General features: G+C 51.6%; 1 protein-coding gene across 1 annotated transcript in view; it reads left to right on the top strand.

Annotated features, from left to right (window-relative positions):
* The window catches only part of LOC148442153 (flap endonuclease 1-like), a 109,626-nt gene that overhangs the window by 22,495 nt on the left and 59,625 nt on the right, over nt 1-27,506 (top strand). Inside the window, exons 2-3 of the mRNA XM_088464163.1 lie at nt 25,600-25,690; nt 25,945-26,047. Of these exons, the coding sequence (XP_088320289.1) occupies nt 25,600-25,690; nt 25,945-26,047 (194 nt within the window). The remainder of the gene's footprint in view (nt 1-25,599; nt 25,691-25,944; nt 26,048-27,506) is intronic.

The raw sequence follows: 27,506 nt of genomic DNA, 5'->3' as shown, positions 1-27,506 counted from the left end.
TACACTCAGTACCCATCTCACTCCCACCTACTTCCTACACCCAGTACCCCATCTCATTCCCACCTACTTCCTACACCCAGTACCCATCTCACTCCCACCTACTTCCTACATTCAGTACCCATCTCACTACCACCTACTTCCTATACCCACTTCCCATCTCATTCCCACGTACTCCCTACACTCAGTACCCATCTCACTCCCAACTTCTTCCTACACCCAGTACCCATCTCACTCCCACCTTCTTCCTACACCCACTACCCATCTCACTCCCACCTACTTCCTACACTCTCTACCCATCTCATTCCCAACTACTCCCTAAATTCAGTACCCCATCTCACTCCCACCAAATTCCTACACTCAGTACTCATGTCACTCCCACTTACTTCCTACACCCAGTACCCATCTCATTCCCACCTACTTCCTACACTCAGTACCCATCTCACTCCCACCTACTTCCTACACCCAGTACCCATCTCTTTCCCGCCTACTTCCTACACCCAGTACCCCATCTCACTTCCACCGACTTCCTACACTCAGTACCCCATTTCACTCCCACCTACACCCAGTACCCCATCTCACTCCCAACTACTTCCTTCACTCAGTACCCATCTCATTCCCACCTACTTCGTACACTCAGTACCCATCTCATTCCCACCTACTCCCTACACTCAGTACCCCATCTCACTCCCATCTACTTCCTACACCCAGTACCCATCTCACTCCCACCTTCTTCCTACACCCACTACCAATCTCATTCCCACCTACTCCCTACACTCAGTACCCATCTCACTCCCACCTACTTCCTACACCCAGTACCCATCTCACTCCCAACTACTTCCTACACTCACTACCCATCTCACTCCTACCTACTTCCTACACTCACTACCCTTCTCACTCCCACCTACTTCCTACAAACAGAACCCCATCTCACTCCCACCTACACCCAGTACCCATCTCACTCCCACCTACTTCCTACACCCTCTACCCATTTCATTCCCACCTACTCCCTACACTCAGTACCCATCTCACTCCCACCTACTTCCTACACCCAGTACCCATCTCACTCCCACCTACTCCCTACACTCAGTACCCCATCTCACTCCCACCTACTTCCTAAACTCAGTACCCCATATCACTCCCACCTACTTCCTACACTCAGTATCCCATCTCACTCCCACCTGCTTCCTACACTCTGTACCCCATCTCACTCCCACCTACTTCCTACACTCAGTACCCCATGTCATTCCCACCTACTTCCTACACGCAGTACCCATCTCACTCCCACCTACTTCCTACACCCAGTACCCATCTCACTCCCACCTACTCCCTACACTCAGTACCCATCTCACTCCCATCTACTTCCAACACCCAGTTACCTTCTCATTCCCAACTACTCCCTACATTCAGTACTCCATCTCACTCCCACCAACTTCCTACACTCAGTACTCATCTCAATCCCACCTACTTCCTACACCCAGTACCCATCTCATTCCCACCTACTTCCTACACTCAGTACCCATCTCATTCCCACCTACTTCCTACAGTCAGTACCCATTTCATTCCCACCTACTTCCTACACCCAGTACCCCATCAAACTCCCACCTACTTCCTACACTCAGTACCCCATTTCACTCCCACCTCCTTCCTACACTCAGTACCCCATCTCACTCCCACCTACACCCAGTACCCCATCTCACTCCCAACTACTTCCTACACTCAGTACCCATCTCATTCCCACCTACTTCCTACACTCAGTACCCATCTCACTCCCACTTCCTTCCTACACTCAGTACCCATCTCACTCCCACCTACTTCCTACACCCAGTACCCATCTCACTCCCACCTACTTCCTACACCCAGTACCCATCTCACTCCCACCTACTTCCTTCACCCGGTACCCATCTCACTCCCACCTATTTCCTACACCTAGTACCTCATCTCACTCCCACCTACTTCCTACACCCAGTACCAATCTCACTCCCACATACTTCCTACACCAAGTACCCCATCTCATTCCCGACTACACCCAGTAATCCATCTCACTTACACCTACTTCCTACCCCCAGTACCCCATCTCACTCCCACCTACTTCCTACACCAAGTATACCATCTCACTCCCACCTACACCCAGTGCCCATCTCACTCCCACCTACTCTCAGTACCCATCTCACTCCCACCTACTTCCTACACCCAGTACCCATCTCACTCCCACCTACTTCCTACACTCAGTACCCCATCTCACTCCCTCCTACTTCCTACACTCAGTACCCCATCTCACTCCCACCTACTTCCTACACCCAGTACCCATCTCATTCCCACCTACTTCCTACACCCAGTACCCCATCCCTCTTCCACCGACTTCCTACACTCAGTACCCCATTTCACTCCCACCTACACCCAGTACCCCATCTCACTGCCAACTACTTCCTACACCCAGTACCCATCTCACTCCCACCTACTTCCTACACCCACTACCAATCTCATTCCCACCTACTCCCTACACTCAGTACCCATCTCACTCCCACCTACTTCCTACACCCAGTACCCATCTCACTCCACCTACTTCCTACACTCAGTACCCATCTCACTCCCACCTACTTCCTACACTCACTACCCATCTCACTCCCACCTACTTCCTACAAACAGTACCCCATCTCACTCCCACCTACACCCAGTACCCATCTCACTCCCACCTACTTCCTACACCCACTACCCATCTCATTCCCACCTACTCCCTACACTCAGTACCCATCTCACTCCCACCTACTTCCTACACCCAGTACCCATCTCACTCCCACCTACTTCCTACTCCCAGTACCCATCTCACTCCCACCTACTTCCTACACTCAGTACCTATCTCACTCCCACCTACATCATACACTCAGTACCCCATCTCACTCCCACCAACACCAAGTACCCCGTCTCATACCCACCTACTTCCTACACTCAGTACCCATCTCACTCCCACATACTTCCTACATCCAGTACCCCATGTCACTCCCACCTACTTCCTACACCCAGTACCCATCTCACTCCCACCTACTTCCTACACTCAGTACCCCACCTACTTCCTAATCTCAGTATCCCATCTCACTCCCACCTGCTTCCTACACTCAGTACCCCATCTCACTCCCACCTACATCAAGTACCCCATCTCATACCCACCTACTTCCTACACTCAGTACCCATCTCACTCCCACCTACTTCCTACACCCAGTACCCATCTCACTCCCACCTACTTCCTACACTCATTACCCCATCTCACTCCCTCCTACTTCCTACACTCAGTACCCCATCTCACTCCCACCTACTTCCTACACCCAGTACCCATCTCATTCCCACCTACTTCCTACACCCAGTACCCCATCCCTCTTCCACCGACTTCCTACACTCAGTACCCCATTTCACTCCCACCTACACCCAGTACCCCATCTCACTGCCAACTACGTCCTACACCCAGTACCCATCTCACTCCCACCTACTTCCTACACCCACTACCAATCTCATTCCCACCTACTCCCTACACTCAGTATCCATCTCACTCCCACCTACTTCCTACACCCAGTACCCATCTCACTCCCACCTACTTCCTACACTCAGTACCCATCTCACTCCCACCTATTTCCTACACTCACTACCCATCTCACTCCACCTACTTCCTACAAACAGTACCCCATCTCACTCCCACCTACACCCAGTACCCATCTCACTCCCACCTACTTCCTACACCCACTACCCATCTCATTCCCACCTACTCCCTACACTCAGTACCCATCTCACTCCCACTTACTTCCTACACTCAGTACCCATCTCACTCCCACATACTTCCTACATCCAGTACCCCATGTCACTCCCACCTACTTCCTACACCCAGTACCCATCTCACTCCCACCTACTTCCTACACTCAGTACCCCACCTACTTCCTAATCTCAGTACCCCATATCACTCCCTCCTACTTCCTACACTCAGTATCCCATCTCACTCCCACCTGCTTCCTACACTCAGTACCCCATCTCACTCCCACCTACATCAAGTACCCCATCTCATACCCACCTACTTCCTACACTCAGTACCCATCTCACTCCCACCTACTTCCTACACCCAGTACCCATCTCACTCCCACCTTCTTCCTACCCCCAGTACCCATCTCACTCCCACCTACTTCCTACACTCAGTAGCCATCTCACTCCCACATACTTCCTACACCCAGTACCCCTTCTCATTCCCACCTACTTCCTACACCCAGTACCCATCTCACTCCCACCTACTTCCTACATTCAGTACCCATCTCACTACCACCTACTTCCTATACCCACTACCCATCTCATTCCCACCTACTCCCTACACTCAGTACCCATCTCACTCCCACCTTCTTCCTTCACCCACTACCCATCTCACTCCCACCTACTTCCTACACTCACTATACCCATCTCACTCCCACCTACTTCCTACACTCAGTACCCCATCTTACTCCCACCTACTTCCTACACTCAGTACCCCATCTTACTCCCACCTACTTCCTACACTCAGTACCCATCTCACTCCCACCCACTTTCTACACTCAGTACCCATCTCACTCCCACATACTTCCTATACCCAGTACCCCATCTCATTCCCACCTACTTCCTACACCCAGTACCCATCTCACTCCCACCTACTTCCTACATTCAGTACCCATCTCATTCCCACTACTTCCTACACTCAGTACCCATCTCGCTCCCACCTACACCCAGTACCCCATCTCACTCCAATTACATCCTACACTCAGTACCCATCTCACTCCCACCTACTTCCTACACTCAGTACCCATCTCACTCCCTCCTACTTCCTACACTCAGTACCCCATCTCACTCCCACCTACTTCCTACACCCAGTACCCATCTCATTCCCACCTACTTCCTACACCCAGTACCCCATCCCTCTTCCACCGACTTCCTACACTCAGTACCCCCATTTCACTCCCACCTACACCCAGTACCCCATCTCACTGCCAACTACGTCCTACACCCAGTACCCATCTCACTCCCACCTACTTCCTACACCCACTACCAATCTCATTCCCACCTACTCCCTACACTCAGTACCCATCTCACTCCCACCTACTTCCTACACCCAGTACCCATCTCACTCCCACATACTTCCTACATCCAGTACCCCATGTCACTCCCACCTACTTCCTACACTCAGTACCCATCTCACTCCCACTTACTTCCTACACTCAGTACCCATCTCACTCCCACCTACTTCCTACACCCAGTACCCATCTCACTCCCACCTACTTCCTACACCCAGTACCCATCTCACTCCCACCTACTTCCTTCACCCGGTACCCATCTCACTCCCACCTATTTCCTACACCTAGTACCCCATCTCACTCCCACCTACTTCCTACACCCAGTACCAATCTCACTCCCACATACTTCCTACACCAAGTACCCCATCTCATTCCCGACTACACCCAGTAATCCATCTCACTTACACCTACTTCCTACCCCCAGTACCCCATCTCACTCCCACCTACTTCCTACACCAAGTATACCATCTCACTCCCACCTACACCCAGTGCCCATCTCACTCCCACCTACTCTCAGTACCCATCTCACTCCCACCTACTTCCTACACCCAGTACCCATCTCACTCCCACCTACTTCCTACACTCAGTACCCCATCTCACTCCCTCCTACTTCCTACACTCAGTACCCCATCTCACTCCCACCTACTTCCTACACCCAGTACCCATCTCATTCCCACCTACTTCCTACACCCAGTACCCCATCCCTCTTCCACCGACTTCCTACACTCAGTACCCCATTTCACTCCCACCTACACCCAGTACCCCATCTCACTGCCAACTACTTCCTACACCCAGTACCCATCTCACTCCCACCTACTTCCTACACCCACTACCAATCTCATTCCCACCTACTCCCTACACTCAGTACCCATCTCACTCCCACCTACTTCCTACACCCAGTACCCATCTCACTCCCACCTACTTCCTACACTCAGTACCCATCTCACTCCCACCTACTTCCTACACTCACTACCCATCTCACTCCCACCTACTTCCTACAAACAGTACCCCATCTCACTCCCACCTACACCCAGTACCCATCTCACTCCCACCTACTTCCTACACCCACTACCCATCTCATTCCCACCTACTCCCTACACTCAGTACCCATCTCACTCCCACCTACTTCCTACACCCAGTACCCATCTCACTCCCACCTACTTCCTACTCCCAGTACCCATCTCACTCCCACCTACTTCCTACACTCAGTACCTATCTCACTCCCACCTACATCATACACTCAGTACCCCATCTCACTCCCACCAACACCAAGTACCCCGTCTCATACCCACCTACTTCCTACACTCAGTACCCATCTCACTCCCACATACTTCCTACATCCAGTACCCCATGTCACTCCCACCTACTTCCTACACCCAGTACCCATCTCACTCCCACCTACTTCCTACACTCAGTACCCCACCTACTTCCTAATCTCAGTACCCCATATCACTCCCTCCTACTTCCTACACTCAGTATCCCATCTCACTCCCACCTGCTTCCTACACTCAGTACCCCATCTCACTCCCACTTACATCAAGTACCCCATCTCATACCCACCTACTTCCTACACTCAGTACCCATCTCACTCCCACCTACTTCCTACACCCAGTACCCATCTCACTCCCACCTACTTCCTACACTCAGTACCCCATCTCACTCCCTCCTACTTCCTACACTCAGTACCCCATCTCACTCCCACCTACTTCCTACACCCAGTACCCATCTCATTCCCACCTACTTCCTACACCCAGTACCCCATCCCTCTTCCACCGACTTCCTACACTCAGTACCCCATTTCACTCCCACCTACACCCAGTACCCCATCTCACTGCCAACTACTTCCTACACCCAGTACCCATCTCACTCCCACCTACTTCCTACACCCACTACCAATCTCATTCCCACCTACTCCCTACACTCAGTACCCATCTCACTCCCACCTACTTCCTACACCCAGTACCCATCTCACTCCCACCTACTTCCTACACTCAGTACCCATCTCACTCCCACCTACTTCCTACACTCACTACCCATCTCACTCCCACCTACTTCCTACAAACAGTACCCCATCTCACTCCCACCTACACCCAGTACCCATCTCACTCCCACCTACACCCACTACCCATCTCATTCCCACCTACTCCCTACACTCAGTACCCATCTCACTCCCACCTACTTCCTACACCCAGTACCCATCTCACTCCCACCTACTTCCTACTCCCAGTACCCATCTCACTCCCACCTACTTCCTACACTCAGTACCCATCTCACTCCCACCTACATCATACACTCAGTACCCCATCTCACTCCCACCAACACCAAGTACCCCGTCTCATACCCACCTACTTCCTACACTCAGTACCCATCTCACTCCCACATACTTCCTACATCCAGTACCCCATGTCACTCCCACCTACTTCCTACACCCAGTACCCATCTCACTCCCACCTACTTCCTACACTCAGTACCCCACCTACTTCCTAATCTCAGTACCCCATATCACTCCCTCCTACTTCCTACACTCAGTATCCCATCTCACTCCCACCTTCTTCCTACACTCAGTACCCCATCTCACTCCCACCTACATCAAGTACCCCATCTCATACCCACCTACTTCCTACACTCAGTACCCATCTCACTCCCACCTACTTCCTACACCCAGTACCCGTCTCACTCCCACCTACTTCCTACACTCAGTACCCCATCTCACTCCCTCCTACTTCCTACACTCAGTACCCCATCTCACTCCCACCTACTTCCTACACCCAGTACCCATCTCATTCCCACCTACTTCCTACACCCAGTACCCCATCCCTCTTCCACCGACTTCCTACACTCAGTACCCCATTTCACTCCCACCTACACCCAGTACCCCATCTCACTGCCAACTACGTCCTACACCCAGTACCCATCTCACTCCCACCTACTTCCTACACCCACTACCAATCTCATTCCCACCTACTCCCTACACTCAGTACCCATCTCACTCCCACCTACTTCCTACACCCAGTACCCATCTCACTCCCACCTACTTCCTACACTCAGTACCCATCTCACTCCCACCTATTTCCTACACTCACTACCCATCTCACTCCCACCTACTTCCTACAAACAGTACCCCATCTCACTCCCACCTACACCCAGTACCCATCTCACTCCCACCTACTTCCTACACCCACTACCCATCTCATTCCCACCTACTCCCTACACTCAGTACCCATCTCACTCCCACCTACTTCCTACACTCAGTACCCATCTCACTCCCACATACTTCCTACATCCAGTACCCCATGTCACTCCCACCTACTTCCTACACCCAGTACCCATCTCACTCCCACCTACTTCCTACACTCAGTACCCCACCTACTTCCTAATCTCAGTACCCCATATCACTCCCTCCTACTTCCTACACTCAGTATCCCATCTCACTCCCACCTGCTTCCTACACTCAGTACCCCATCTCACTCCCACCTACATCAAGTACCCCATCTCATACCCACCTACTTCCTACACTCAGTACCCATCTCACTCCCACCTACTTCCTACACCCAGTACCCATCTCACTCCCACCTTCTTCCTACCCCCAGTACCCATCTCACTCCCACCTACTTCCTACACTCAGTAGCCATCTCACTCCCACATACTTCCTACACCCAGTACCCCTTCTCATTCCCACCTACTTCCTACACCCAGTACCCATCTCACTCCCACCTACTTCCTACATTCAGTACCCATCTCACTACCACCTACTTCCTATACCCACTACCCATGTCATTCCCACCTACTCCATACACTCAGTACCCATCTCACTCCCACCTTCTTCCTTCACCCACTACCCATCTCACTCCCACCTACTTCCTACACTCACTACCCATCTCACTCCCACCTACTTCCTACACTCAGTACCCCATCTTACTCCCACCTACTTCCTACACTCAGTACCCCATCTTACTCCCACCTACTTCCTACACTCAGTACCCATCTCACTCCCACCCACTTTCTACACTCAGTACCCATCTCACTCCCACATACTTCCTATACCCAGTACCCCATCTCATTCCCACCTACTTCCTACACCCAGTACCCATCTCACTCCCACCTACTTCCTACATTCAGTACCCATCTCATTCCCACTACTTCCTACACTCAGTACCCATCTCGCTCCCACCTACACCCAGTACCCCATCTCACTCCAATTACATCCTACACTCAGTACCCATCTCACTCCCACCTACTTCCTACACTCAGTACCCATCTCACTCCCTCCTACTTCCTACACTCAGTACCCCATCTCACTCCCACCTACTTCCTACACCCAGTACCCATCTCATTCCCACCTACTTCCTACACCCAGTACCCCATCCCTCTTCCACCGACTTCCTACACTCAGTACCCCATTTCACTCCCACCTACACCCAGTACCCCATCTCACTGCCAACTACGTCCTACACCCAGTACCCATCTCACTCCCACCTACTTCCTACACCCACTACCAATCTCATTCCCACCTACTCCCTACACTCAGTACCCATCTCACTCCCACCTACTTCCTACACCCAGTACCCATCTCACTCCCACCTACTTCCTACACTCAGTACCCATCTCACTCCCACCTATTTCCTACACTCACTACCCATCTCACTCCCACCTACTTCCTACAAACAGTAACCCATCTCACTCCCACCTACACCCAGTACCCATCTCACTCCCACCTACTTCCTACACCCACTACCCATCTCATTCCCACCTACTCCCTACACTCAGTACCCATCTCACTCCCACCTACTTCCTACACTCAGTACCCATCTCACTCCCACATACTTCCTACATCCAATACCCCATGTCACTCCCACCTACTTCCTACACCCAGTACCCATCTCACTCCCACCTACTTCCTACACTCAGTACCCAACCTACTTCCTAATCTCAGTACCCCATATCACTCCCTCCTACTTCCTACACTCAGTATCCCATCTCACTCCCACCTGCTTCCTACACTCAGTACCCCATCTCACTCCCACCTACATCAAGTACCCCATCTCATACCCACCTACTTCCTACACTCAGTACCCATCTCACTCCCACCTACTTCCTACACCCAGTACCCATCTCACTCCCACCTTCTTCCTACCCCCAGTACCCATCTCACTCCCACCTACTTCCTACACTCAGTAGCCATCTCACTCCCACATACTTCCTACACCCAGTACCCCTTCTCATTCCCACCTACTTCCTACACCCAGTACCCATCTCACTCCCACCTACTTCCTACATTCAGTACCCATCTCACTACCACCTACTTCCTATACCCACTACCCATCTCATTCCCACCTACTCCCTACACTCAGTACCCATCTCACTCCCACCTTCTTCCTTCACCCACTACCCATCTCACTCCCACCTACTTCCTACACTCACTACCCATCTCACTCCCACCTACTTCCTACACTCAGTACCCCATCTTACTCCCACCTACTTCCTACACTCAGTACCCCATCTTACTCCCACCTACTTCCTACACTCAGTACCCATCTCACTCCCACCCACTTTCTACACTCAGTACCCATCTCACTCCCACATACTTCCTATACCCAGTACCCCATCTCATTCCCACCTACTTCCTACACCCAGTACCCATCTCACTCCCACCTACTTCCTACATTCAGTACCCATCTCATTCCCACTACTTCCTACACTCAGTACCCATCTCGCTCCCACCTACACCCAGTACCCCATCTCACTCCAATTACATCCTACACTCAGTACCCATCTCACTCCCACCTACTTCCTACACTCAGTACCCATCTCACTCCCACCTACTTCCTACACCCAGTACCCATCTCACTCCCACCTACTCCCTACACTCAGTACCCATCTCACTCCCACCTACTTCCTACACCCAGTACCCATCTCATTCCCAACTACTCCCTACATTCAGTACCCCATCTCACTCCCACCAACTTCCTACACTCAGTACTCATCTCACTCCCACCTACTTCCTACACCCAGTACCCATCTCATTTCCACCTACTTCCTACACTCAGTATCCATCTCATTCCCACCTACTTCCTACACCCAGTACCCATCTCATTCCCATCTACTTCCTACACCCAGTACCCCATCAAACTCCCACCTACTTCCTACACTCAGTACCCCATTTCACTCCCACCTCATTCTTACACTCAGTACCCCATCTCACTCCCACCTACACCCAGTACCCCATCTCACTCCCAACTACTTCCTACACTCAGTACCCATCTCACTCCCACTTACTTCCTACACTCAGTACCCATCTCACTCCCACCTACTTCCTACACCCAGTACCCATCTCACTCCCACCTACTTCCTACACCCAGTACCCATCTCACTCCCACCTACTTCCTTCACCCGGTACCCATCTCACTCCCACCTATTTCCTACACCTAGTACCCCATCTCACTCCCACCTACTTCCTACACCCAGTACTAATCTCACTCCCACATACTTCCTACACCAAGTACCCCATCTCATTCCCGACTACACCCAGTACTCCATCTCACTTACACCTACTTCCTACCCCTAGTACCCCATCTCACTCCCACCTACTTCCTACACCCAGTATACCATCTCACTCCCACCTACACCCAGTGCCCATCTCACTCCCACCTACTCTCAGTACCCATCTCACTCCCACCTACTTCCTACACTCAGTACCCCATCTCACTCCCACCTATTTCCTACACTCAGTACCCCATCTCACTCCCACCTACACTCAGTACCCATCTCACTCCCACCTACTTCCTACACCTAGTACCCCATCTCACTCCCACCTACCTTCGTACATTCAGTCCCTGTCTCACTCCCACCTACTTTCTACACCCAGTACCCCTTCTCACTCCCACCTACTTCCTACACTCAGTACCCATCTCACTCCCACCTACTTCCTACAGCCAGTACCCATCTCACTACCACCTACTTCCTACACCCAGTTCCCATCTCATTCCCGACTACTTCCTACACTCAGTACTCCATCTCATTTCCACCTACTTCCTACTCCCAGTACCCCATCTCACTCCCACCTACACCCAGTACCCATCTCACTCCTACCTACTTCCTTCACCCGGTACCCATCTCACTCCCACCTATTTCCTACACCCAGTACCCCATCTCACTCCCACCTACTTCCTACGCCCAGTACCAATCTCACTCCCACATACTTCCTACACCAAGTACCCCATCTCACTTACACCTACTTCCTATCCCCAGTACCCCATCTCACTCCCACGTACTTCCTACACCCAGTACCCATCTCACTCCCACCTACTTCCTACACCCACTACCCATCTCATTCCCACTTACTCCCTACACTCAGTACCCATCTCACTCCCACCTACTTCCTACACCCAGTACCCATCTCACTCCCACCTTCTTCTTACACCCAGTACCCATCTCACTCCCACCTTCTTCCTACACTCAGTACCCATCTCACTCCCACCTACACCAAGTACCCCATCTCATACCCACCTACTTCCTAAACTCAGTACCCATCTCACTCCCACATACTTCCTACACCCAGTATCCCATCTCACTCCCTCCTACTTCCTACACTCAATACCCCATGTCACTCCCACCTACTTCCTACACCCAGTACCCTTCTCACTCCCACCTACTTCCTACACTCAGTACCCATCTCTCTCCCACCTTCTTCCTTCACCCACTACCCATCTCACTCCCACCTACTTCCTACACTCACTACCCCATCTTACTCCCACCTACTTCCTACACTCAGTACCCCATCTTACTCCCACCTACTTCCTACACTCAGTACCCATCTCACTCCCACCCACTTTCTACACTCAGTACCCATCTCACTCCCACATACTTCCTGTACCCAGTTCCCCATCTCATTCCCACCTACTTCCTACACCCAGTACCCATCTCACTCCCACCTACTTCCTACATTCAGTACCCATCTCATTCCCACTACTTCCTACACTCAGTACCCATCTCGCTCCCACCTACACCCAGTACCCCATCTCACTCCAATTACTTCCTACACTCAGTACCCATCTCACTCCCACCTACTTCCTACACTCAGTACCCATCTCACTCCCACCTACTCCCTACACTCAGTACCCCTCTCACTCCCACCTACTTCCTACACCCAGTACCCATCTCATTCCCAACTATTCCCTACATTCAGTACCCCATCTCACTCCCACCAACTTCCTACACTCAGTACTCATCTCACTCCCACCTACTTCCTACACCCAGTACCCATCTCATTTCCACCTACTTCCTACACTCAGTACCCATCTCATTCCCACCTACTTCCTACACCCAGTACCCATCTCATTCCCACCTACTTCCTACACCCAGTACCCCATCAAACTCCCACCTACTTCCTACACTCAGTACCCCATTTCACGACCACCTCCTTCTTACACTCAGTACCCCATCTCACTCCCACCTACACCCATTACCCCATCTCACTCCCAACTACTTCCTACACTCAGTACCCATCTCATTCCCACCTACTTCCTACACTCAGTACCCATCTCACTCCCACTTACTTCCTACACTCAGTACCCATCTCACTCCCACCTACTTCCTACACCCAGTACTCATCTCACTCCCACCTACTTCCTACACCCAGTACCCATCTCACTACCACCTACTTCCTTCACCCGGTACCCATCTCACTCCCACCTATTTCCTACACCTAGTACCCCTTCTCACTCCCACCTACTTCCTACACCCAGTACCAATCTCACTCCCACATACTTCCTACACCAAGTACCCCATCTCATTCCCGACTACACCCAGTACTCCATCTCACTTACACCTACTTCCTACCCCTAGTAACCCATCTCACTCCCACCTACTTCCTACACCAAGTACCCCATCTCACTCCCACCTACTTCCTACACCCAGTATACCATCTCACTCCCACCTACACCCAGTGCCCATCTCACTCCCACCTACTCTCAGTACCCATCTCACTCCCACCTACTTCCTACACCCAGTACCCATCTCACTCCCACCTACTTCCTACACTCAGTACCCCATCTCACTCCCTCCTACTTCCTACACTCAGTACCCCATCTCACTCCCACCTACTTCCTACACCCAGTACCCCATCTCACTCCCACCTACTTCGTACATTCAGTAGAATCTCACTCCTACCTACTTTCTACACCCAGTACCCCTTCTCACTCCCACCTACTACCTACACCCAGTACCCATCACACTCCCACCTACACTCAGTACCCATCTCACTCCCACCTACTTCCTACACCTAGTACCCCATCTCACTCCCACCTACCTTCATACATTCAGTCCCTGTCTCACTCCCACCTACTTTCTACACCCAGTACCCCTTCTCACTCCCACCTACTTCCTACACTCAGTACCCATCTCACTCCCACCTACTTCCTACAGCCAGTACCCATCTCACTGCCACCTACTTCCTACACCCAGTTCCCATCTCATTCCCGACTACTTCCTACACTCAGTACTCTTCTCACTTCCACCTACTTCCAACACCCAGTACCCCATCTCACTCCTACCTACTTCCTTCACCCGGTACCCATCTCACTCCCACCTATTTCCTACACCCAGTACCCCATCTCTCTCCCACCTACTTCCTACGCCAAGTACCAATCTCACTCCCACATACTTCCTACACCAAGTACCACATCTCATTCCCGACTACACCCAGTACTCCATCTCACTTACACCTACTTCCTACCCCCAGTACCCCATCTCACTCCCACGTACTTCCTACACCCAGTACCCATCTCACTCCCACCTACTTCCTACACCCACTACCCATCTCATTCCCACTTACTCCCTACACTCAGTACCCATCTCACTCCCACCTACTTCCTACACCCAGTACCCATCTCACTCCCACATACTTCCTACACTCAGTACCCATCTCACTCCCACCTACACCAAGTACCCCATCTCATACCCACCTACTTCCTAAACTCAGTACCCATCTCACTCCCACATACTTCCTACACCCAGTATCCCATCTCACTCCCTCCTACTTCCTACACTCAATACCCCATGTCACTCCCACCTACTTCCTACACTCAGTACCCATCTCACTCCCACCTACTTCCTACAGCCAGTACCCATCTCACTGCCACCTACTTCCTACACCCAGTTCCCATCTCATTCCCGACTACTTCCTACACTCAGTACTCTTCTCACTTCCACCTACTTCCAACACCCAGTACCCCATCTCACTCCTACCTACTTCCTTCACCCGGTACCCATCTCACTCCCACCTATTTCCTACACCCAGTACCCCATCTCTCTCCCACCTACTTCCTACGCCAAGTACCAATCTCACTCCCACATACTTCCTACACCAAGTACCACATCTCATTCCCGACTACACCCAGTACTCCATCTCACTTACACCTACTTCCTACCCCCAGTACCCCATCTCACTCCCACGTACTTCCTACACCCAGTACCCATCTCACTCCCACCTACTTCCTACACCCACTACCCATCTCATTCCCACTTACTCCCTACACTCAGTACCCATCTCACTCCCACCTACTTCCTACACCCAGTACCCATCTCACTCCCACATACTTCCTACACTCAGTACCCATCTCACTCCCACCTACACCAAGTACCCCATCTCATACCCACCTACTTCCTAAACTCAGTACCCATCTCACTCCCACATACTTCCTACACCCAGTATCCCATCTCACTCCCTCCTACTTCCTACACTCAATACCCCATGTCACTCCCACCTACTTCCTACACCCAGTACCCTTCTCACTCCCACCTACTTCCTGCACTCAGTACCCCTTCTCACTCCCACCTCCTTCTTTCACTCAGTACCCCATCTCACTCCCACCTACACCCATTACCCCATCTCACTCCCAACTACTTCCTACACTCAGTACCCATCTCATTCCCACCTACTTCCTACACCCAGTACCCATCTCACTCCCACCTTCTTCCTACACCCACTACCCATCTCATTCCCACCTACTTCCTACACTCAGTACCCATCTCACTCCCACCTACTTCCTAAACTCAGTACCCCATCTGACTCCCACCTACTTCCTACACTCAGTACCCCATCTCACTCCCACCTACTTCCTACACCCAGTACCCCATCTCATTCCCACCTACACCCAGTACCCATCTCACTCCCACCTACTTCCTACACCCAGTACCCATCTCATTCCCACCTACTTCCTACACCCAGTAACCATCTCATTCCCACCTACTTCCTACACCCAGTACCCATCTCACTCCCACCTACTCCCTACACTCAGTACCCATCTCACTCCCACCTACTTCCTACACCCAGTACCCTTCTCACTCCCACCTACTCCCTACACTCAGTACCCATCTCACTCCCACCTACTTCCTACACCCAATACCCATCTCACCACCATCTATTTCCTACACTCATTACCCATCTCATTCCCACCTACTTCCTACACTCAGTACCCATCTCACTCCCACCTACTTCCTACACCCAGTACCCATCTCACTCCAACCTACTTCCTACACTCAGTACCCCATCTCACTCCCACCTACTTCCTACACCCAGTACCACATCTCATTCCCACCTACACCCAGTACCCATCTCACTCCCACCTACTTCCTACACCCAGTACCCATCTCACTCCCACCTACTTCCTACACCCAGTACCCATCTCATTCCCACCTACTTCCTACACCCAGTACCCATCTCACTCCCACCTACTCCCTACACTCAGTACCCATCTCACTCCCACCTACTTCCTACACCCAGTACCCTTCTCCCTCCCACCTACTCCCTACACTCAGTACCCATCTCACTCCCACCTACTTCCTACACCCAATACCCATCTCACTCCCACCTATTTCCTACACTCATTACCCATCTCATTCCCACCTACTTCCTACACTCAGTACCCATCTCACTCCCACCCACTTCCTACACTCAGTACCCATCTCACTCCCACCTACTTCCTACACCCAATACCCATCTCACTCCCACCTACTTCCTACACTCATTACCCATCTGATTCCCACCTACTCCCTAAATTCAGTACCCTATCTCACTTCCACCATCTTCCTACACTCAGTACTCATGTCACTCCCACCTACTTCCTACACCCAGTACCCATCTCATTCCCACCTACTTCCTACACTCTGTACCCATCTCACTCCCACCTACTTCCTACACCCAGTACCCATCTCACTCCCACCTACTTCCTACACCCAGTACCCATCTCATTCCCACCTACTTCCTACACTCAGTACCCATCTCACTCCCACCTACTTCCTACACCCAGTACCCCATCTCACTCCCACCTACTTCCTACACCCAGTACCCCATCTCACTCCCACCTACTTTCTACACCCAGTACCCTTCTCACTCCCACCTACTTCCTACACCCAGTACCCCATCATACTCCCACATACTTCCTACACCCAGTACCCATCTCACTCCCACCCACTTCCTACACTCAGTATCCATCTCACTCCCACATACCTCCTACACCCAGTACCCATCTCATTCCCACCTACTCCCTACACCCAGTACCCATCTCACTCCCACCTACTTCCTACACCCTGTACCCATCTCACTCCCACCTACTTCCTACACCCAGTACCCATCTCACTCCCACCTACTCCCTACACTCAGTACCCATCTCACTCCCACCTACTTCCTACACCCAGTACCCCATCTCACTCCCACCTACTTCCTACACCCAGTTCCCCATCTCATTCCCACCTACTCCCTACACCCAGTACCCATCTCACTCCCACCTACTTCCTACATTCAGTACCCATCTCACTACCACCTACTTCCTACACCCAGTACCCATCTCATTCCCAACTACTCCCTATATTCAGTACCCCATCTCACTACCACCATTTTCCTACACTCCGTACTCATGTCACTCCCACCTACTTCCTACACCCAGTACCCATCTCATTCCCACCTACTTCCTACCCTCAGTACCCATCTCACTCCCACCTACTTCCTACACCCAGTACCCATCTCATTCCCACCTACTTCCTACACCCAGTACCCCATCTCACTCCCACCTACTTCCTACACTCAGTACCCCATCTCACTCCCTCCTACTTTCTACACTCAGTACCCCATCTCACTCCCACCTATTTCCTACACTCAGTACCCCATCTAACTCCCACCTACTTCGTACAATCAGTACCTTTCTCACTCCCACCTACTTTCTACACCCAGTACCCCTTCTCACTCCCACGTACTACTTACACCCAGTACCCATCACACTCCCACCTACACTCAGAACCCATCTCACTCCCACCTACTTCCTACACCTAGTACCCCATCTCACTCCCACCTACCTTCGTACATTCAGTCCCTGTCTCACTCCCACCTACTTTCTACTCCCAGTACCCCTTCTCACTCCCACCTACTTCCTACACTCAGTACCCATCTCACTCCCACCTACTTCCTACAGCCAGTACCCATCTCACTGCCACCTACTTCCTACACCCAATTCCCATCTCATTCCCGACTACTTCCTACACTCAGTACTCCATCTCACTTCCAACTACTTCCTACACCCAGTACCCCATCTCACTCCCACCTACACCCAGTACCCATCTCACTCCTACCTACTTCCTTCACCCGGTACCCATCTCACTCCCACCTATTTCCTACACCCCTACCCCATCTCTCTCCCACCTACTTCTTATGCCCAGTACCTATCTCACTCCCACATACTTCCTACACCAAGTACCACATCTCATTCCCGATTACACCCAGTACTCCATCTCACTTACACCTACTTGTTATCCCCAGTACCCCATCTCACTCCCACGTACTTCCTACACCCAGTACCCATCTCACTCCCACCTACTTCCTACACCCACTACCCATCTCATTCCCACTTACTCCCTACACTCAGTACCCATCTCACTCCCACCTACTTCCTACACCCAGTACCCATCTCACTCCCACCTACTTCCTACACCCAGTACCCATCTCACTCCCACCTACTTCGTACACTCAGTACCAATCTCACTCCCACCTACACCAAGTACCCCATCTCATACCCACCTACTTCCTAAACTCAGTACCCATCTCACTCCCTCCTACTTCCTACACTCAATACCCCATGTCTCTCCCACCTACTTCCTACACCCAGTACCCTTCTCACTCCCACCTACTTCCTACACTCAGTACCCCATCTCACTCCCACTTACTTCCTAAACTCAGTACCCCATATCACTCCCACCTACTTCCTACACTCAGTATCCCATCTCACTCCCACCTACTTCCTACACCCAGTACCCATCTCACTCCCACCTACTTCCTACACTCAGCACCCACCTCATTTCTGACTACTTCCTACACCCAGTACCTCATCTCACTCCCACCTACTTCCTACACCCAGTACCCATCTCACTCCCACTTACTTCCTACACCCAGTACCCCTTCTCACTCCCACATTCTTCCTTCACACAGTACCCCATCTCATTCCCGACTACTTCCTACACCTAGTAACCCATCTCACTCCCACCTACTCCCTACACTCAGTACCCATCTCACTCCCACCTACTTCCTACACCCAGTACCCATCTCATTCCCAACTACTCCCTACATTCAGTACCCCATCTCACTCCCACCAACTTCCTACACTCAGTACTCATCTCACTCCCACCTACTTCCTACACCCAGTACCCATCTCATTTCCACCTACTTCCTACACTCAGTATCCATCTCATTCCCACCTACTTCCTACACACAGTACCCATCTCATTCCCATCTACTTCCTACACCCAGTACCCCATCAAACTCCCACCTACTTCCTACACTCAGTACCCCATTTCACTCCCACCTCATTCTTACACTCAGTACCCCATCTCACTCCCACCTACACCCAGTACCCCATCTCACTCCCAACTACTTCCTACACTCAGTACCCATCTCACTCCCACTTACTTCCTACACAGTACCCATCTCACTCCCACCTACTTCCTACACCCAGTACCCATCTCACTCCCACCTACTTCCTACACCCAGTACCCATCTCACTCCCACCTACTTCCTTCACCCGGTACCCATCTCACTCCCACCTATTTCCTACACCTAGTACCCCATCTCACTCCCACCTACTTCCTACACCCAGTACCAATCTCACTCCCACATACTTCCTACACCAAGTACCCCATCTCATTCCCGACTACACCCAGTACTCCATCTCACTTACACCTACTTCCTACCCCTAGTACCCCATCTCACTCCCACCTACTTCCTACACCAAGTACCCCATCTCACTCCCACCTACTTCCTACACCCAGTATACCATCTCACTCCCACCTACACCCAGTGCCCATCTCACTCCCACCTACTCTCAGTACCCATCTCACTCCCACCTACTTCCTACACCCAGTACCCCTTCTCACTCCCACCTACTTCCTACACTCAGTACCCATCTCACTCCCACCTACTTCCTACAGCCAGTACCCATCTCACTGCCACCTACTTCCTACACCCAATTCCCATCTCATTCCCGACTACTTCCTACACTCAGTACTCCATCTCACTTCCAACTACTTACTACACCCAGTACCCCATCTCACTCCCACCTACACCCAGTACCCATCTCACTCCTACCTACTTCCTTCACCCGGTACCCATCTCACTCCCACCTATTTCCTACACCCAGTACCCCATCTCTCTCCCACCTACTTCTTATGCCCAGTACCTATCTCACTCCCACATACTTCCTACACCAAGTACCACTTCTCATTCCCGACTACACCCAGTACTCCATCTCACTTACACCTACTTGTTATCCCCAGTACCCCATCTCACTGCCACGTACTTCCTACACCCAGTACCCATCTCACTCCCACCTACTTCCTACACCCACTACCCATCTCATTCCCACTTACTCCCTACACTCAGTACCCATCTCACTCCCACCTACTTCCTACACCCAGTACCCATCTCACTCCCACCTACTTCGTACACTCAGTACCAATCTCACTCCCACCTACACCAAGTACCCCATCTCATACCCACCTACTTCCTAAACTCAGTACCCATCTCACTCCCTCCTACTTCCTACACTCAATACCCCATGTCTCTCCCACCTACTTCCTACACCCAGTACCCTTCTCACTCCCACCTACTTCCTACACTCAGTACCCCATCTCACTCCCACTTTTATCCTAAACTCAGTACCCCATATCACTCCCACCTACTTCCTACACTCAGTATCCCATCTCACTCCCACCTACTTCCTACACCCAGTACCCATCTCACTCCCACCTACTTCCTACACTCAGTACCCACCTCATTTCTGACTACTTCCTACACCCAGTACCTCATCTCACTCCCACCTACTTCCTACACCCAGTACCCATCTCACTCCCACTTACTTCCTACACCCAGTACCTATCTCACTCCCACATTCTTCCTTCACACAGTAAACCATCTCATTCCCGACTACTTCCTACACCTAGTAACCCATCTCTCTCCCACCTACACCCAGTACCCCATCTCACTCCCATCTACACCCAGTACCCATCTCACTCCCACCTACACCCAGTACCCAATCTCACTCCCACCTACACCCAGTACCCATCTCACTCCCACTTACACTCGGTACCCATCTCACTCCCACCTACACTCGGTACCCATCTCACTCCCACCTACACTCGGTACCCATCTCACTCCCACCTACACTCGGTACCCATCTCACTCCCACCTACACTCGGTACCCATCTCAGTCCCACCTACACCCAGTAACCATCTCACTCCCACCTGCTTCCTACACCTAGTACCCCATCTTACTCCCTCCTACTTCCTACACCCAGTACCCATCTCACTCCCACCTACTTCCTACACCCAGTACCCATCTCACTCCCACCTACTTCCTACACCCAGTACCCCATCTCACTCCCACCTGTTTCCTACACTCAGTACCCCATCTAACTCCCACCTACTTCCTACACTTAGTACGCCATCTCACTCCCTCCTACTTCCTACACTAAGTACCCCATCTCACTCCCACCTACTTCTTACACCCAGTACCCCATTTCACTCCCAGCTACTTCCTACACTCAGTACCCCATCTCACTCCCACTTACTTCCTACACCCAGTACCTATCTCACTCCCACATACTTCCTTCACACAGTACCCCATCTCATTCCCGACTACTTTCTACACCCAGTAACCCATCTCTCTCCCACCTACACCCAGTACCCTTCTCACTCCCACCTACACCCAGTACCCATCTCACTCCCACCTACACCCAGTACCCATCTCACTCCCCCCTGCTTCCTAGACCTAGTACCCCATCTCACTCCCACCTACTTCCTACACTCAGTACCCATCTCTCACTACCACATACTTCCTACACCCAGTACTCCATCTCACTTCAACCTACTTCCTACCCCCAGTACCCCATCTCACCCCCACCTACTTCCTACACCCAGTACCCCATCTCACTCCCACCTACTTCCTACACCCAGTATCCATCTCACTCCCACCTACACCCAGTACCCATCTCACTCCCACCTACTTCCTACACCCAGTACCCATCTCACTCCCACCTACTTCCTACACCCAGTACCCATCTCACTCCCACCTACTTCCTATTCTCAGTACCCCATCTCACTCCCACCTATTTCCTACACTCAGTACCCCATCTCACTCCCACCTACTTCGTACATTCAGTACCCGTCTCACTCCCACCTACTTTCTACACCCTGTACCCTTCTCACTCCCACCTACTTCCTACACCCAGTACCCATCTCACTCCCACCTACTTCCTAAACTCAGTAACCCATATCACTCCCACCTACTTCCTACACTCAGTATCCCATCTCACTCCCACCTACTTCCTACACTCAGTACCCCATCTCTCTCCCACCTACTTCCTACACTCAGTATCCCATCTCATTCCCACCTTCTTCCTACACTCAGTACCCATCTCACTCCCACCTACTTCCTACACCCAATACCCATCTCACTCCCACCTACTTCCTTCACTCATTACCCATCTGATTCCCACCTACTTCCTACACTCAGTACCCATCTCATTCCCAACTACTCCCTAAATTCAGTACCCCATCTCACTTCCACCAACTTCCTACACTCAGTACTCATGTCACTCCCACCTACTTCCTACACCCAGTACCCATCTCACTCCCTCCTACTTCCTACACCCAGTACCCATCTCACTCCCACCTACTTCCTACACCCAGTACCCATCTTATTCCCACCTACTTCCTACACCCAGTAACCATCTCATTCCCACCTACTTCCTACACCCAGTACCCATCTCACTCCCACATACTTCCTACACCCAGTACCCCATCTCACTCCCACCTACTTCCTACACTCAGTACCCCATTTCACTCCCAACTACTTCCTACACTCAGTACCCATCTCATTCCCACCTACTTTCTACACTCAGAACTCATCTCATTCCCACCTACTTCCTACACTCAGTACCCATCTCATTCCCACCTACTCCCTACACTCTGTACCCCTTCTCACTCCCACCTACTTGCTACACCCAGTACCCATCTCACTCCCACCTACTTCCTACACCCACTACCCATCTCATTCCCACCTACTTCCTACACTCACTACCCATCTCACTCCCACCTACTTCCTACAAACAGTACCCCATCTCACTCCCACCTACACCCAGTACCCATCTCACTCCCACCTACTTCCTACACCCATTACCCATCTCATTTCCACCTCCTCCCTACACTCAGTACCCATCTCACTCTCACCTACTTCCTGCACCCAGTACCCATCTCACTCCCACCTACTTCCTACACCCAGTACCCATCTCACTCCCACCTACTTCCTACACTCAGTACCCATCTCACTCCCACCTACATCCTACACTCAGTACCCCATCTCACTCCCACCTACTTCCTACACCCAGTACCCATCTCATTCCCACCTACTTCCTACAAACAGTACCCCTTCTCACTCCCACCTACACCCAGTACCCATCTCACTCCCACCTTCTTCCTACACTCAATACCCATCTCACTCCCACCTTCTTCCTACACTCAGTACCCATCTCACTCCCACATAATTCCTACACCCAGTACTCCTTGTCACTCCCACCTACTTCCTACCCCCAGTACCCATCTCACTCCCACCTACTTCCTAAACTCAGTACCCCATATCACTCCCACCTTCTTCCTACACTCAGTATCCCATCTCACTCCCACCTGCTACCTACACTCAGTACTCCATCTCACTCCCACCTACTTCCTCCACTCAGTACCCCATCTCATTCCCACCTTCTTCCTACACCCAGTACCCATCTCACTCCCACCCACTTCCTACACTCAGTACCAATCTCACTCCCACATACTTCCTACACCCAGTACCCATCTCATTCCCACCTACTCCCTAAACCCAGTACCCATCTCATTCCCACCTACTTCCTACACCCTGTACCCATCTCACTCCCACCTACTTCCTACACCCAGTACCCATCTCACTCCCACCTACTCCCTACACTCAGTACCCATCTCACTCCCACCTACTTCCTACACCAGTACCCCATCTCACTCCCACCTACTTCCTACACCCAGTACCCCATCTCATTCCCACCTACTCCCTACACCCAGTACCCATCTCTCTCCCACCTTCTTCCTACATTCAGTACCCATCTCACTACCACCTACTTCCTACACCCAGTACCCATCTCACTCCCACCTACTTCCTACACTCAGTACCCCATCTCACTCCCACCTACTTCCTACACCCAGTACCCCATCTCACTCCCATCTACACCCAGTATTCCATCTCACTCCCACCTACGTCCTACACCCAGTACTCCATCTCACTGCCACCTATACCCAGTACCCATCTCACTCCCACCTACTTCCTACACCCAGTACCCATCTCACTCCCACCTACTTCCTACACTCAGTACCCATCTTACTCCCACCTACTTCCTACACTCGGTACCCCATCTCACTCCCACCTACACCCAGTACCCATCTCACTCCCACCTACACTCAGTACCCATCTCACTCCCACCTTCTTCCTACACTCAGTACCCATCTCACTCCCACCTACTTCCTACACTCAGTACCCATCTCATTCCCACCTACTTCCTACACTCGGTATCCCATCTCACTCCCACCTACACCCAGTACCCATCTCACTCCCACCTACACTCAGTACACATCTCACTCCCACCTTCTTCCTACACTCAGTACCCATCTCACTCCCACCTGCTTCCTAAACTCAGTACCCCATCTCACTCCCACCTAGATCCTACACTCAGTACCCATCTCACTACCACCTACATCCTACACTCAGTACCCATCTCACTACCACCTACTCCCTACACCCAGTACCCCATCACACTACCACCTACTTCCTACACTCAGCACCCATCTCACTCCCACCTACTCCCTACACCTAGTACCCATCTCACTCCAGCTATTACACTGTATAGAGATATAATAAATACATGACACATGGGAGATATTACAGTTATCTCTGTTTTCTCGCAGGTAAAGTGCTCGCCATTGATGCCTCCATGTTTATTTGTCAGTTTGACTGTGCAAAACCGGAAATGTACAACCGTCATGGGCAGAACATCAGGTAACAATGTATATTGGTATAATAGGAAGTGATACTGGTGGTGTCTCTGGTGTCCGGTACATTCTGACGCCTCCCCTGATGGGAATGGTTTCTGTCTTCTGCTGGTGTGGGACAATCACTGTACGTGTTCCATCTTGTGTTTCCCTAGTTATACTCTGCGCGGTCTGTGGATGTTGTGTGGATTGTGCGCCTGTAGTTGTGCTTTCCCTGGATTTATATTTAGAACGTGTGACCAATGTGTCTCCTCTCTCTAGTGTCCTGCAGGGTTTCTTTGACCGTACCGTCTCCATGCTTATGAATGGAATCAAACCGCTGTACGTGTTCGATGGGATCCCGCCAGAGCAGAAGCGCGTGAGAGTAAGTACATGAGCTGCCGCAGTGTAACACATGAATCCGCTCTCTGACCAGGGAATCTCAGGGAGCTAATCACATTGGAATTATACGGTGGTCGTGCGGCTTCTCGGGGTAATGCCCCTTAGCAGGTGTGATACCGGCTCTACGCGCAGAGGACTTTATCCTGTCTGACATTGATCCTTCTAGTCTTGAGCAATGGCTTCTCGATGCTAGTGCACTGACCACAATGACTATAGAGCACAGGTTCTCAAACTCGGTCCTCAGGACCCCACACAGTGCAGGTGAGATAATTAGCTCTACCTGTGCATCTTTCAAAATGTGTCAGTAAGTAATGAATACGCCGGTGCATCTGCTGGGTGACCTGGGAAATGTGTCAGTGAGTAATGAATACACCTGTGTACCTGCTGGGTGACCTGGGAAATGCGTCAGTGAGTAATGACTACACCTGTGCACCCGCTGGGTGACCTGGGAAATGTGTCAGTGAGTAATGACTACACCTGTGCACCTGCTGGGTGACCTGGGAAATGTGTCAGTGAGTAATGATTACACCTGTGCAGCCGGTGGGTGACCTGGGAAATGTGTCAGTGAGTAATGGTTACACCTGTGCACCTGCTGGGTGACCTGGGAAATGTGTCAGTGAGTAATGAGTACACCTGTGCACCTGCTGGGTGACCTGAGAAATGTGTCAGTGAGTAATGATTACACCTGTGCACCTGCTGGGTGACCAGGGAAATGTGTCAGTGAGTAATGATTACACCTGTGCACCTGCTAGGTGACCTGGGAAATGTGTCAGTGAGTAATGAATACACCTGTGCACCTGCTGGGTGACCTGGGAAATGTGTCAGTGAGTAATGAGTACACCTGTGCACCTGCTGGGTGACCAGGGAAATGTGTCAGTGAGTAATGACTACACCTGTACACCTGCTGGTTGACCTGGGAAATGTGTCAGTGAGTAATGAATACACCTGTGTACCTGCTGGGTGACCTGGGAAATGTGTCAGTGAGTAATGATTACACCTGTGCAGCTGCTGGGTGACCTGGGAAATGTGTCAGTGAGTAATGATTACACCTGTGCAGCTGCTGGGTGACCTGGGAAATGTGTCAGTGAGTAATGACTACCCCTGTGCACCTGTTGGGTGACCTGGGAAATGTGTCAGTGAGTAATGATTACACCTGTGCACCTGCTGGGTGACCTGGGAAATGTGTCAGTGAGTAATGAGTACACCTGTGCACCTGCTGGGTGACCTGGGAAATGTCAGTGAGTAATGACTACACCTGTGCACCTGCCGGGTGACCTGGGAAATGTCAGTGAGTAATGACTACACCTGTGCACCTGCCGGGTGACCTGGGAAATGTGTCAGTGAGTAATGACTACACCTGTGCACCTGCCGGGTGACCTGGGAAATGTGTCAGTGAGTAATGACTACCCCTGTGCACCTGCCGGGTGACCTGGGAAATGTGT

Source organism: Taudactylus pleione, unplaced genomic scaffold (genome assembly GCF_031769625.1).
Source record: "Taudactylus pleione unplaced genomic scaffold, aTauple2 ptg001601l, whole genome shotgun sequence".
Lineage (NCBI taxonomy): Eukaryota > Metazoa > Chordata > Amphibia > Anura > Myobatrachidae > Taudactylus > Taudactylus pleione.
This window is presented reverse-complemented; position numbering and strand designations above follow the sequence as displayed.